Below are 13643 nucleotides of genomic sequence, written 5' to 3' on the forward strand. Positions count from 1 at the left end.
ACCTGACACAAGCGGGAGGAGGGATACCCCGGGGGAGTGTGGGATGAGTGACAGGCTCAGGAAATGGAGGTTCCTGTGAGTGTGACAGTGAGGGCCTGGGGCAGGGGCAGAAGGCAGTATCCCTGGAGAGGTGGGAGCAGGAGGGAGCTGGGAGGGGGTGAAGTGGGGGTGACTCTAGGACGAGGTCATGCGGAATAGTCAGGGTGAGTTTTAAACCAAAGGAAACATGGAATCAGTGGGTCTTCATCAATGGACAGAAGGACACTTGAGGGGGAAAGTAAACCAGAATGCGATGCTGAGGATTCCAGGGAAGGGAGCTGAGGTATTGTCCTGGGGACCCTGGCAACCAAACACTGTGTGACCGGGACAATCAGATGTGGAGGTGGTCCACACAGAGGAGGAAACATGGAAGAGGGTGGGGAGGGTGGACAGACTTCCATTCCTGCAGCGACCCAATTCCCTGTTCTCGAATGTTCTCTGGAGGAGGGGGTTCCTGGGTGACAGTGAAACCATCCCTCACAGGAGTCCCAAGACTCCATCCTCTATCTTGATTTCTTAAAGGATAAGAGGATTTTGTTCCCCTTCGAGGATGGTTGAGTTCAGGACACCAAATGCAGAAAGAAACATGAGCAGAGCACGAGTTCTGAATGACAATGAGGACATTTTATTGAGAATTGACTGGGTGCAGGAGGAAGGGCTGGGGGGACCAGGGTGGGTGGGTAGACCCTCCAGGGGTCCTGTGGCTCCAGTCCCCTGAGGATGTGAGGACCAGGACCTAAGAGCACTCGGAGGGCGACACTGTCTTCTCCACGGTGCTCCCCTCGTGCGTGACCTGGCAGCTGACGCTCTCATAAGATTTCCACTCGCTGGCCGTCAGGGCCAGGTAGCTGCTGGCCGCGTACTTGCTGTTGCTCTGTTTCGAGGGCTGGGCGGTCTCCACGCCCCTGGTGATGGTGGTGCTGCCTGCCTTCCAGGCCACCGTCACGCTGCCCGGGTAGAAGTCATTGATGAGACACACCAGGGTGGCCTTGTTGGCGCTGAGCTCCTCAGTGGAGGGCGCGAACAGAGTGACTGAGGGCGGGGACTTGGGCTGACCTGCAAAGTGAGGGGGAGACGGGAGGTCACTGGGGCAGCGTCCATCGCGGGAGCCCCTGAGCTCAGGAGAAGCGGGCGCAGGTGCCCAAAGTCCAGTGCATGGATCGCAGGCGGGCCCTTGCTCCCCTGAGGTCAGGCAGCCATGGCTGGGGTCGCTCACCTTCTGTCGGGGGATCCTCAGTGCCCGACTCCTGGGAGTTCGGGGCTCCCTTGCAAGTCTCCATCTCTTCCTCAGGCTCCCATGTCCCATAAACCACATCCCACCCTCTGCTCCCTGGTGCTGCCTGGCGTCTACCCTGAGGTCCTCTCTTTCCTCTGGGTGTCTGTGTGTCCTGGGCATCAGTCTGTCTGAGATCTTCCCCTGGTTTTCGTCCGGTGTCCTCATACAGGTCGTCTGCCTGTCTCCCGTTCAGGCTCTCTTCCCGTTTGGGGGGGGGGGTTTGTTGCCCACAGTCCCCCTGATGCCAGCCTCGCAGCCCCCAACCCTCTAGGGCTGCCACAGAGACCACAGAGACCCCTCCAGGGCTGCCAGGGTGGAGGGAGCGTCAGTCCCAGGGCTGGGGTCCAGGGAGTCCCACAAATGAGAGTTTCCATGTGAGTGAATGTTTTGTTCTGAGCCTGGGGCTGTGTCTGTTCTGAGGGGTCCCCTGACCTGTGAAGTCCCGCTGGGGATCTGTCTGTCCTGGGACATCTGTCTGTCTGGCCGAGTCAGTTCCTGTCACCTGTCCCTATGAGAAGTCCCCACCCTGGGCGTCTGAGCTAGGGGCTCACGTCCAGTGTGTAACTGGTGCAGTGACCCTTAAGGCCCAAGTGTCCTGAGATGTGTGCGGCCTGGGGTGGCCTGCTTGCTGGGAGGATGATGGGGACCTAGCACCCTGAGGCCACCTTCTCAACGGGACACTCGTCTACCCTTCCCCCGTGTACTGTTCCCTCCTCCACTCTCCAAGGCCCCTGGCTCTGGGGTCCCTCACTAGCCCCCATTGGGGTCCCTGAGCAGAAAGGTCCCAGGATGACACCCATACTCTGTCCAGCTCTTTCCAGTGTCCTTCCCACATCCCTGGACCCAGTGCCCCAGCCTGAGACCCCCATTCCTTGGGCCTCAGCCCCTCCGTTCTCCTCAGACCCTGGGGCTGGGCACCCTGAGGAGGGAGCTGACATCCCAGCATCCAGAGAAGAAGGGCCTGGAGGGAAGGCTCGGGATGGGAAGAGCGAGGCGTGGCAGGAGGGTCACTGAGCCTGTCCCCACCATGGCCACCAGGTTCTGTGAAGAATGACAGGCTTGGGGGCAATGGACAGCCTAGAGGATGAAGGTGACAGACTCCGGAGAGTGAGACCCCAGCCCCAGACAGGAGGGAAAAGACAAGAAAATCTGCCCAAATTTCACTGTGGACCCCGAAGAGGAGGGGAAGGGGGAGACTCACCCAGGACGGTCAGCTTGGTCCCTCCGCCGAACGCAGCACACAGTGACACAGCCTCGAACATAAACCCTCCTGACAACCCCTCCACCCCCTGCCCAGGCCCAGCTGCAGCTGCACAGAGGCCCCAGGGCCACCCTCCTTGTCATGGGGGCTGGTCTGTCCTCGGGGAGGATGAGGGGGGACCCCACACCACCAGCACCTTTAGCCCTGGGAAGCGGGGCTCCATCCATCCCCAGGCATGGGAGGTGCAGGAGAGACATCTGGGTGTCACATCACATCCCAGGGACCTTCCTTTCCTGGAGGAGGTGGGGTCCCCTGGTCAGCAGCATGGGGGGCATCATGGTGGGAGGGTGAGGAGCCTGTTTAGCATCCTGAGGGGATGGAGCTGTGCTCTCTGCAGAGCGAGGCCACAGGGATTCTGGAGGCTCCAGTGCCCTAGAGGCATGTCCAACACGGCCAAGTTTGCAGTAACTCATGTGTGTGCCGGTGTGTGTGCATGTGCGTGTGTGTCTGTGTGTGTGTCTGCCTTTCTAACCACTCGGATCCCTGTCCTGTGTAGCTCCTACAGCAATAATCTCACTGATCTGAGATCTCATTCCAGATCTAAGATGGTGAATCAGTACACAGTCAAGTCCACGGCACCGTCCTAGACCGAAACTTGACGTTAGATTCATGGCCCCGTCGACCACTCACATGGTTTTTACTGGCATTTGTGGTGGGGTCGGTGGTGGGCTGGCCACCACCAGTGACTGGTGAGAGCAGAGCTGGCCTCGTCCCAGGAGCCTTGAAGGCAGCCGGGACCCTCCTGACGCAAGTGGGAGGAGGACTGTCTAGAGGGAGTGTGGGATGAGGGACCAGGGTCAGGGGCTGTGGGTCCTGTGCAGAGTGTGACAGGAAGGCCTGGGGGAGGGGCACAGGGCTGTTTCCCTAGGGAGGTGCGAGCAGGAGGTGCCATGAGGAGGGGTGGGAACTCTAGGACGAGGTCATGCGGAATTACCGGGGTGGGTTTTGAGCAAAAGGACACGTGGAATCGGTGGGTCACCATCTACAGAACCGACGGACTCCTGAGGGGTACACAATCCAGAATGTGATGCTGACGATTCCAGGGAAGGGAGCTGAGGTATTGTCCTGGGGACCCTGGCAACCAAACACCGTGTGACCGGGACAATCAGATGTGGAGGTGGTCCACACAGAGGAGGAAACATGGAAGAGGGTGGGGAGGGTGGACAGACTTCCATTCCTGCAGCGACCCAATTCCCTGTTCTCGAATGTTCTCTGGAGGAGGGGGTTCCTGGGTGACAGTGAAACCATCCCTCACAAGAGTCCCAAGACTCCATCCTCTATCTTGATTTCTTAAAGGATAGGAGGATTTTGTTCCCCTTCGAGGATGGTTGAGTTCAGGACACCAAATGCAGAAAGAAACATGAACAGAGCACGAGTTCTGAATGACAATGAGGACATTTTATTGAGAATTGACTGGGTGCAGGAGGAAGGGCTGGGGGGACCAGGGTGGGTGGGTAGACCCTCCAGGGGTCCTGTGGCTCCAGTCCCCTGAGGATGTGAGGACCAGGACCTAAGAGCACTCGGAGGGCGACACTGTCTTCTCCACGGTGCTCCCCTCGTGCGTGACCTGGCAGCTGACGCTCTCATAAGATTTCCACTCGCTGGCCGTCAGGGCCAGGTAGCTGCTGGCCGCGTACTTGCTGTTGCTCTGTTTCGAGGGCTGGGCGGTCTCCACGCCCCTGGTGATGGTGGTGCTGCCTGCCTTCCAGGCCACCGTCACGCTGCCCGGGTAGAAGTCATTGATGAGACACACCAGGGTGGCCTTGTTGGCGCTGAGCTCCTCAGTGGAGGGCGCGAACAGAGTGACTGAGGGCGGGGACTTGGGCTGACCTGCAAAGTGAGGGGGAGACGGGAGGTCACTGGGGCAGCGTCCATCGCGGGAGCCCCTGAGCTCAGGAGAAGCCGGCGCAGGTGCCCAAAGTCCAGTGCATGGATCGCAGGCGGGCCCTTGCTCCCCTGAGGTCAGGCAGCCATGGCTGGGGTCGCTCACCTTCTGTCGGGGGATCCTCAGTGCCCGACTCCTGGGAGTTCGGGGCTCCCTTGCAAGTCTCCATCTCTTCCTCAGGCTCCCACGTCCCATAAACCACATCCCACCCTCTGCTCCCTGGTGCTGCCTGGCGTCTACCCTGAGGTCCTCTCTTTCCTCTGGGTGTCTGTGTGTCCTGGGCATCAGTCTGTCTGAGATCTTCCCCTGGTTTTCGTCCGGTGTCCTCATACAGGTCGTCTGCCTGTCTCCCGTTCAGGCTCTCTTCCCTTTTGGCGGGGGGGGTTTGCTGCCCACAGTCCCCCTGATGCCAGCCTCGCAGCCCCCAACCCTCTAGGGCTGCCACAGAGACCACAGAGACCCCTCCAGGGCTGCCAGGGTGGAGGGAGCGTCAGTCCCAGGGCAGGGGTCCAGGGAGTCCCACAAATGAGAGTTTCCATGTGGGTAAATGTTATGTTCTGAGCCTGGGGCTGTGTCTGTTCTGAGGGGTCCCCTGACCTGTGAAGTCCCGCTGGGGATCTGTCTGTCCTGGGACATCTGTCTGCCTGGCCGAGTCAGTTCCTGTCACCTGTCCCTATGAGGAGTCCCCACCCTGGGCGTCTGAGCTAGGGGCTCACGTCCAGTGTGCAACTGGTGCAGTGACCCTTAAGGCCCAAGTGTCCTGAGATGTGTGCGGCCTGGGGTGGCATGCTTGTTGGGAGGATGATTGGGACCTAGCACCCTGAGGCCACCTTCTCAACGGGACACTCGTCTACCCTTCCCCCGTGTACTGTTCCCTCCTCCACTCTCCAAGGCCCCTGGCTCTGGGGTCCCTCACTAGCCCCCATTGGGGTCCCTGAGCAGAAAGGTCCCAGGATGACACCCATACTCTGTCCAGCTCTTTCCAGTGTCCTTCCCACATCCCTGGACCCAGTGCCCCAGCCTGAGACCCCCATTCCTTGGGCCTCAGCCCCTCCGTTCTTCTCAGACCCTGGGGCTGGGCACCCTGAGGAGGGAGCTGACATCCCAGCATCCAGAGAAGAAGGTCCTGGAGGGAAGGCTCGGGATGGGAAGAGCGAGGCGTGGCAGGAGGGTCACTGAGCCTGTCCCCACCATGGCCACCAGGTTCTGTGAAGAATGACAGGCTTGGGGGCAATGGACAGCCTAGAGGATGAAGGTGACAGACTCCGGAGAGTGAGACCCCAGCCCCAGACAGGAGGGAAAAGACAAGAAAATCTGCCCAAATTTCACTGTGGACCCCGAAGAGGAGGGGAAGGGGGAGACTCACCCAGGACGGTCAGCTTGGTCCCTCCGCCGAACGCAGCACACAGTGACACAGCCTCGAACATAAACCCTCCTGACAACCCCTCCACCCCCTGCCCAGGCCCAGCTGCAGCTGCACAGAGGCCCCAGGGCCACCCTCCTTGTCATGGGGGCTGGTCTGTCCTCGGGGAGGATGAGGGGGTACCCCACACCACCAGCACCTTTAGCCCTGGGAAGCGGGGCTCCATCCATCCCCAGGCATGGGAGGTGCAGGAGAGACATCTGGGTGTCACATCACATCCCAGGGACCTTCCTTTCCTGGAGGAGGTGGGGTCCCCTGGTCAGCAGCATGGGGGGCATCATGGTGGGAGGGTGAGGAGCCTGTTTAGCATCCTGAGGGGATGGAGCTGTGCTCTCTGCAGAGCGAGGCCACAGGGATTCTGGAGGCTCCAGTGCCCTAGAGGCATGTCCAACACGGCCAAGTTTGCAGTAACTCATGTGTGTGCCGGTGTGTGTGCATGTGCGTGTGTGTCTGTGTGTGTGTCTGCCTTTCTAACCACTCGGATCCCTGTCCTGTGTAGCTCCTACAGCAATAATCTCACTGATCTGAGATCTCATTCCAGATCTAAGATGGTGAATCAGTACACAGTCAAGTCCACGGCACCGTCCTAGACCGAAACTTGACGTTAGATTCATGGCCCCGTCGACCACTCACATGGTTTTTACTGGCATTTGTGGTGGGGTCGGTGGTGGGCTGGCCACCACCAGTGACTGGTGAGAGCAGAGCTGGCCTCGTCCCAGGAGCCTTGAAGGCAGCCGGGACCCTCCTGACGCAAGTGGGAGGAGGACTGTCTAGAGGGAGTGTGGGATGAGGGACCAGGGTCAGGGGCTGTGGGTCCTGTGCAGAGTGTGACAGGAAGGCCTGGGGGAGGGGCACAGGGCTGTTTCCCTAGGGAGGTGCGAGCAGGAGGTGCCATGAGGAGGGGTGGGAACTCTAGGACGAGGTCATGCGGAATTACCGGGGTGGGTTTTGAGCGAAAGGACACGTGGAATCGGTGGGTCACCATCTACAGAACCGACGGACTCCTGAGGGGTACACAATCCAGAATGTGATGCTGACGATTCCAGGGAAGGGAGCTGAGGTATTGTCCTGGGGACCCTGGCAACCAAACACCGTGTGACCGGGACAATCAGATGTGGAGGTGGTCCACACAGAGGAGGAAGAGGGTGGGGAGGGTGGACAGACTTCCATTCCTGCAGTGACCCAATTCCCTGTTCTCGAATGTTCTCTGGAGGAGGGGGTTCCTGGGTGACAGTGAAACCATCCCTCACAAGAGTCCCAAGACTCCATCCTCTATCTTGATTTCTTAAAGGATAGGAGGATTTTGTTCCCCTTCGAGGATGGTTGAGTTCAGGACACCAAATGCAGAAAGAAACATGAGCAGAGCACGAGTTCTGAATGACAATGAGGACATTTTATTGAGAATTGACTGGGTGCAGGAGGAAGGGCTGGGGGGACCAGGGTGGGTGGGTAGACCCTCCAGGGGTCCTGTGGCTCCAGTCCCCTGAGGATGTGAGGACCAGGACCTAAGAGCACTCGGAGGGCGACACTGTCTTCTCCACGGTGCTCCCCTCGTGCGTGACCTGGCAGCTGACGCTCTCATAAGATTTCCACTCGCTGGCCGTCAGGGCCAGGTAGCTGCTGGCCGCGTACTTGCTGTTGCTCTGTTTCGAGGGCTGGGCGGTCTCCACGCCCCTGGTGATGGTGGCGCTGCCTGCCTTCCAGGCCACCGTCACGCTGCCCGGGTAGAAGTCATTGATGAGACACACCAGGGTGGCCTTGTTGGCGCTGAGCTCCTCAGTGGAGGGCGCGAACAGAGTGACTGAGGGCGGGGACTTGGGCTGACCTGCAAAGTGAGGGGGAGACGGGAGGTCACTGGGGCAGCGTCCATCGCGGGAGCCCCTGAGCTCAGGAGAAGCGGGCGCAGGTGCCCAAAGTCCAGTGCATGGATCGCAGGCGGGCCCTTGCTCCCCTGAGGTCAGGCAGCCATGGCTGGGGTCGCTCACCTTCTGTCGGGGGATCCTCAGTGCCCGACTCCTGGGAGTTCGGGGCTCCCTTGCAAGTCTCCATCTCTTCCTCAGGCTCCCACGTCCCATAAACCACATCCCACCCTCTGCTCCCTGGTGCTGCCTGGCGTCTACCCTGAGGTCCTCTCTTTCCTCTGGGTGTCTGTGTGTCCTGGGCATCAGTCTGTCTGAGATCTTCCCCTGGTTTTCGTCCGGTGTCCTCATACAGGTCGTCTGCCTGTCTCCCGTTTAGGCTCTCTTCCCTTTTGGCGGGGGGGGTTTGTTGCGCACAGTCCCCCTGATGCCAGCCTCGCAGCCCCCAACCCTCTAGGGCTGCCACAGAGACCACAGAGACCCCTCCAGGGCTGCCAGGGTGGAGGGAGCGTCAGTCCCAGGGCTGGGGTCCAGGGAGTCCCACAAATGAGAGTTTCCATGTGGGTAAATGTTATGTTCTGAGCCTGGGGCTGTGTCTGTTCTGAGGGGTCCCCTGACCTGTGAAGTCCCGCTGGGGATCTGTCTGTCCTGGGACATCTGTCTGCCTGGCTGAGTCAGTTCCTGTCACCTGTCCCTATGAGGAGTCCCCACCCTGGGCGTCTGAGCTAGGGGCTCACGTCCAGTGTGTAACTGGTGCAGTGACCCTTAAGGTCCAAGTCTCCTGAGATGTGTGCGGCCTGGGGTGGCCTGCTTGCTGGGAGGATGATGGGGACCTAGCACCCTGAGGCCACCTTCTCAACGGGACACTCGTCTACCCTTCCCCCGTGTACTGTTCCCTCCTCCACTCTCCAAGGCCCCTGGCTCTGGGGTCCCTCACTAGCCCCCATTGGGGTCCCTGAGCAGAAAGGTCCCAGGATGACACCCATACTCTGTCCAGCTCTTTCCAGTGTCCTTCCCACATCCCTGGACCCAGTGCCCCAGCCTGAGACACCCATTCCTTGGGCCTCAGCCCCTCCGTTCTCCTCAGACCCTGGGGCTGGGCACCCTGAGGAGGGAGCTGACATCCCAGCATCCAGAGAAGAAGGGCCTGGAGGGAAGTCTCGGGATGGGAAGAGCGAGGCGTGGCAGGAGGGTCACTGAGCCTGTCCCCACCATGGCCACCAGGTTCTGTGAAGAATGACAGGCTTGGGGGCAATGGACAGCCTAGAGGGTGAAGGTGACAGACCCCGGAGAGTGAGACCCCAGCCCCAGAGAAGAGGGAAAAGACAAGAAAATCTGCCCAAATTTCACTGTGGACTCCGAAGAGGAGGGGAAGGGGGAGACTCACCCAGGACGGTCAGCTTGGTCCCTCCGCCGAACACATCACACAGTGACACAGCCTCGAACATAAACCCTCCTGACAACCCCTCCACCCCCTGCCCAGGCCCAGCTGCAGCTGCACAGAGGCCCCAGGGCCACCCTCCTTGTCATGGGGGCTGGTCTGTCCTCGGGGAGGATGTGGGGGGACCCCACCCCACCAGCAACTTCAGCCCTGGGAAGCGGGGCTCCATCCATCCCCAGGCATGGGAGGTGCAGGAGAGACATCTGGGTGTCACATCACATCCCAGGGACCTTCCTTTCCTGGAGGAGGTGGGGTCCCCTGGTCAGCAGCATGGGGGGCATCATGGTGGGAGGGTGAGGAGCCTGTTTAGCATCCTGAGGGGATGGAGCTGTGCTCTCTGCAGAGCGAGGCCACAGGGATTCTGGAGGCTCCAGTGCCCTAGAGGCATGTCCAACACGGCCAAGTTTGCAGTAACTCGTGTGTGTGCCGGTGTGCGTGCATGTGCGTGTGTGTCTGCCTTTCTAACCACTCGGATCCCTGTCCTGTGTAGCTCCTACAGCAATAATCTCACTGATCTGAGATCTCATTCCAGATCTAAGATGGTGAATCAGTACACAGTCAAGTCCACGGCACCGTCCTAGACCGAAACTTGACGTTAGACTCATGGCCCCGTCGACCACTCACATGGTTTTTACTGGCATTTGTGGTGGGGTCGGTGGTGGGCTGGCCACCGAGAGACTGGTGAGAGCAGAGCTGGCCTCGTCCCAGGAGCCTTGAAGGCAGCCGGGACCCTCCTGACGCAAGTGGGAGGAGGACTGTCTAGAGGGAGTGTGGGATGAGGGACCAGGGTCAGGGGCTGTGGGTCCTGTGCAGAGTGTGACAGGAAGGCCTGGGGGAGGGGCACAGGGCTGTTTCCCTAGGGAGGTGCGAGCAGGAGGTGCCATGAGGAGGGGTGGGAACTCTAGGACGAGGTCATGCGGAATTACCGGGGTGGGTTTTGAGCAAAAGGACACGTGGAATCGGTGGGTCACCATCTACAGAACCGACGGACTCCTGAGGGGTACACAACCCAGAATGTGATGCTGACGATTCCAGGGAAGGGAGCTGAGGTATTGTCCTGGGGACCCTGGCAACCAAACACCGTGTGACCGGGACAATCAGATGTGGAGGTGGTCCACACAGAGGAGGAAACATGGAAGAGGGTGGGGAGGGTGGACAGACTTCCATTCCTGCAGCGACCCAATTCCCTGTTCTCGAATGTTCTCTGGAGGAGGGGGTTCCTGGGTGACAGTGAAACCATCCCTCACAAGAGTCCCAAGACTCCATCCTCTATCTTGATTTCTTAAAGGATAGGAGGATTTTGTTCCCCTTCGAGGATGGTTGAGTTCAGGACACCAAATGCAGAAAGAAACATGAGCAGAGCACGAGTTCTGAATGACAATGAGGACATTTTATTGAGAATTGACTGGGTGCAGGAGGAAGGGCTGGGGGGACCAGGGTGGGTGGGTAGACCCTCCAGGGGTCCTGTGGCTCCAGTCCCCTGAGGATGTGAGGACCAGGACCTAAGAGCACTCGGAGGGCGACACTGTCTTCTCCACGGTGCTCCCCTCGTGCGTGACCTGGCAGCTGACGCTCTCATAAGATTTCCACTCGCTGGCCGTCAGGGCCAGGTAGCTGCTGGCCGCGTACTTGCTGTTGCTCTGTTTCGAGGGCTGGGCGGTCTCCACGCCCCTGGTGATGGTGGCGCTGCCTGCCTTCCAGGCCACCGTCACGCTGCCCGGGTAGAAGTCATTGATGAGACACACCAGGGTGGCCTTGTTGGCGCTGAGCTCCTCAGTGGAGGGCGCGAACAGAGTGACTGAGGGCGGGGACTTGGGCTGACCTGCAAAGTGAGGGGGAGACGGGAGGTCACTGGGGCAGCGTCCATCGCGGGAGCCCCTGAGCTCAGGAGAAGCGGGCGCAGGTGCCCAAAGTCCAGTGCATGGATCGCAGGCGGGCCCTTGCTCCCCTGAGGTCAGGCAGCCATGGCTGGGGTCGCTCACCTTCTGTCGGGGGATCCTCAGTGCCCGACTCCTGGGAGTTCGGGGCTCCCTTGCAAGTCTCCATCTCTTCCTCAGGCTCCCACGTCCCATAAACCACATCCCACCCTCTGCTCCCTGGTGCTGCCTGGCGTCTACCCTGAGGTCCTCTCTTTCCTCTGGGTGTCTGTGTGTCCTGGGCATCAGTCTGTCTGAGATCTTCCCCTGGTTTTCGTCCGGTGTCCTCATACAGGTCGTCTGCCTGTCTCCCGTTTAGGCTCTCTTCCCTTTTGGCGGGGGGGGTTTGTTGCGCACAGTCCCCCTGATGCCAGCCTCGCAGCCCCCAACCCTCTAGGGCTGCCACAGAGACCACAGAGACCCCTCCAGGGCTGCCAGGGTGGAGGGAGCGTCAGTCCCAGGGCTGGGGTCCAGGGAGTCCCACAAATGAGAGTTTCCATGTGGGTAAATGTTATGTTCTGAGCCTGGGGCTGTGTCTGTTCTGAGGGGTCCCCTGACCTGTGAAGTCCCGCTGGGGATCTGTCTGTCCTGGGACATCTGTCTGCCTGGCTGAGTCAGTTCCTGTCACCTGTCCCTATGAGGAGTCCCCACCCTGGGCGTCTGAGCTAGGGGCTCACGTCCAGTGTGTAACTGGTGCAGTGACCCTTAAGGTCCAAGTGTCCTGAGATGTGTGCGGCCTGGGGTGGCCTGCTTGCTGGGAGGATGATGGGAACCTAGCACCCTGAGGCCACCTTCTCAACGGGACACTCGTCTACCCTTCCCCCGTGTACTGTTCCCTCCTCCACTCTCCAAGGCCCCTGGCTCTGGGGTCCCTCACTAGCCCCCATTGGGGTCCCTGAGCAGAAAGGTCCCAGGATGACACCCATACTCTGTCCAGCTCTTTCCAGTGTCCTTCCCACATCCCTGGACCCAGTGCCCCAGCCTGAGACCCCCATTCCTTGGGCCTCAGCCCCTCCGTTCTCCTCAGACCCTGGGGCTGGGCACCCTGAGGAGGGAGCTGACATCCCAGCATCCAGAGAAGAAGGGCCTGGAGGGAAGTCTCGGGATGGGAAGAGCGAGGCGTGGCAGGAGGGTCACTGAGCCTGTCCCCACCATGGCCACCAGGTTCTGTGAAGAATGACAGGCTTGGGGGCAATGGACAGCCTAGAGGGTGAAGGTGACAGACCCCGGAGAGTGAGACCCCAGCCCCAGAGAAGAGGGAAAAGACAAGAAAATCTGCCCAAATTTCACTGTGGACTCCGAAGAGGAGGGGAAGGGGGAGACTCACCCAGGACGGTCAGCTTGGTCCCTCCGCCGAACACATCACACAGTGACACAGCCTCGAACATAAACCCTCCTGACAACCCCTCCACCCCCTGCCCAGGCCCAGCTGCAGCTGCACAGAGGCCCCAGGGCCACCCTCCTTGTCATGGGGGCTGGTCTGTCCTCGGGGAGGATGTGGGGGGACCCCACCCCACCAGCAACTTCAGCCCTGGGAAGCGGGGCTCCATCCATCCCCAGGCATGGGAGGTGCAGGAGAGACATCTGGGTGTCACATCACATCCCAGGGACCTTCCTTTCCTGGAGGAGGTGGGGTCCCCTGGTCAGCAGCATGGGGGGCATCATGGTGGGAGGGTGAGGAGCCTGTTTAGCATCCTGAGGGGATGGAGCTGTGCTCTCTGCAGAGCGAGGCCACAGGGATTCTGGAGGCTCCAGTGCCCTAGAGGCATGTCCAACACGGCCAAGTTTGCAGTAACTCGTGTGTGTGCCGGTGTGCGTGCATGTGCGTGTGTGTCTGCCTTTCTAACCACTCGGATCCCTGTCCTGTGTAGCTCCTACAGCAATAATCTCACTGATCTGAGATCTCATTCCAGATCTAAGATGGTGAATCAGTACACAGTCAAGTCCACGGCACCGTCCTAGACCGAAACTTGACGTTAGACTCATGGCCCCGTCGACCACTCACATGGTTTTTACTGGCATTTGTGGTGGGGTCGGTGGTGGGCTGGCCACCGAGAGACTGGTGAGAGCAGAGCTGGCCTCGTCCCAGGAGCCTTGAAGGCAGCCGGGACCCTCCTGACGCAAGTGGGAGGAGGACTGTCTAGAGGGAGTGTGGGATGAGGGACCAGGGTCAGGGGCTGTGGGTCCTGTGCAGAGTGTGACAGGAAGGCCTGGGGGAGGGGCACAGGGCTGTTTCCCTAGGGAGGTGCGAGCAGGAGGTGCCATGAGGAGGGGTGGGAACTCTAGGACGAGGTCATGCGGAATTACCGGGGTGGGTTTTGAGCAAAAGGACACGTGGAATCGGTGGGTCACCATCTACAGAACCGACGGACTCCTGAGGGGTACACAACCCAGAATGTGATGCTGACGATTCCAGGGAAGGGAGCTGAGGTATTGTCCTGGGGACCCTGGCAACCAAACACCGTGTGACCGGGACAATCAGATGTGGAGGTGGTCCACACAGAGGAGGAAACATGGAAGAGGGTGGGGAGGGTGGACAGACT

The 13643-nt window shown here is 60.0% G+C and overlaps 4 gene segments (V, D, J or C); all 4 read right to left on the bottom strand.

Moving 5' to 3' along the window:
* Positions 1 to 638: 638 nt before the first annotated feature.
* Positions 639 to 2597, bottom strand: LOC116739326. The segment is given in 2 exon segments: positions 639 to 1095; positions 2517 to 2597. Coding segments are annotated over 2 exon segments (381 nt in total).
* Positions 2598 to 3949: 1352 nt separating this feature from the next.
* LOC116739222 overlaps positions 3950 to 13643 on the bottom strand; it is a 280988-nt gene continuing 271294 nt past the window's right edge. The window contains 2 exon segments of the V gene segment in view: positions 3950 to 4406; positions 5828 to 5862. Of these exon segments, the coding sequence occupies positions 4087 to 4406; positions 5828 to 5862 (355 nt within the window).
* Positions 7253 to 9215, bottom strand: LOC116739225. The segment is given in 2 exon segments: positions 7253 to 7709; positions 9131 to 9215. Coding segments are annotated over 2 exon segments (381 nt in total).
* Positions 10550 to 12512, bottom strand: LOC116739224. The segment is given in 2 exon segments: positions 10550 to 11006; positions 12428 to 12512. Coding segments are annotated over 2 exon segments (381 nt in total).

Source organism: Phocoena sinus, chromosome 14 (genome assembly GCF_008692025.1).
Source record: "Phocoena sinus isolate mPhoSin1 chromosome 14, mPhoSin1.pri, whole genome shotgun sequence".
Classification (NCBI taxonomy): Eukaryota; Metazoa; Chordata; class Mammalia; order Artiodactyla; family Phocoenidae; genus Phocoena; species Phocoena sinus.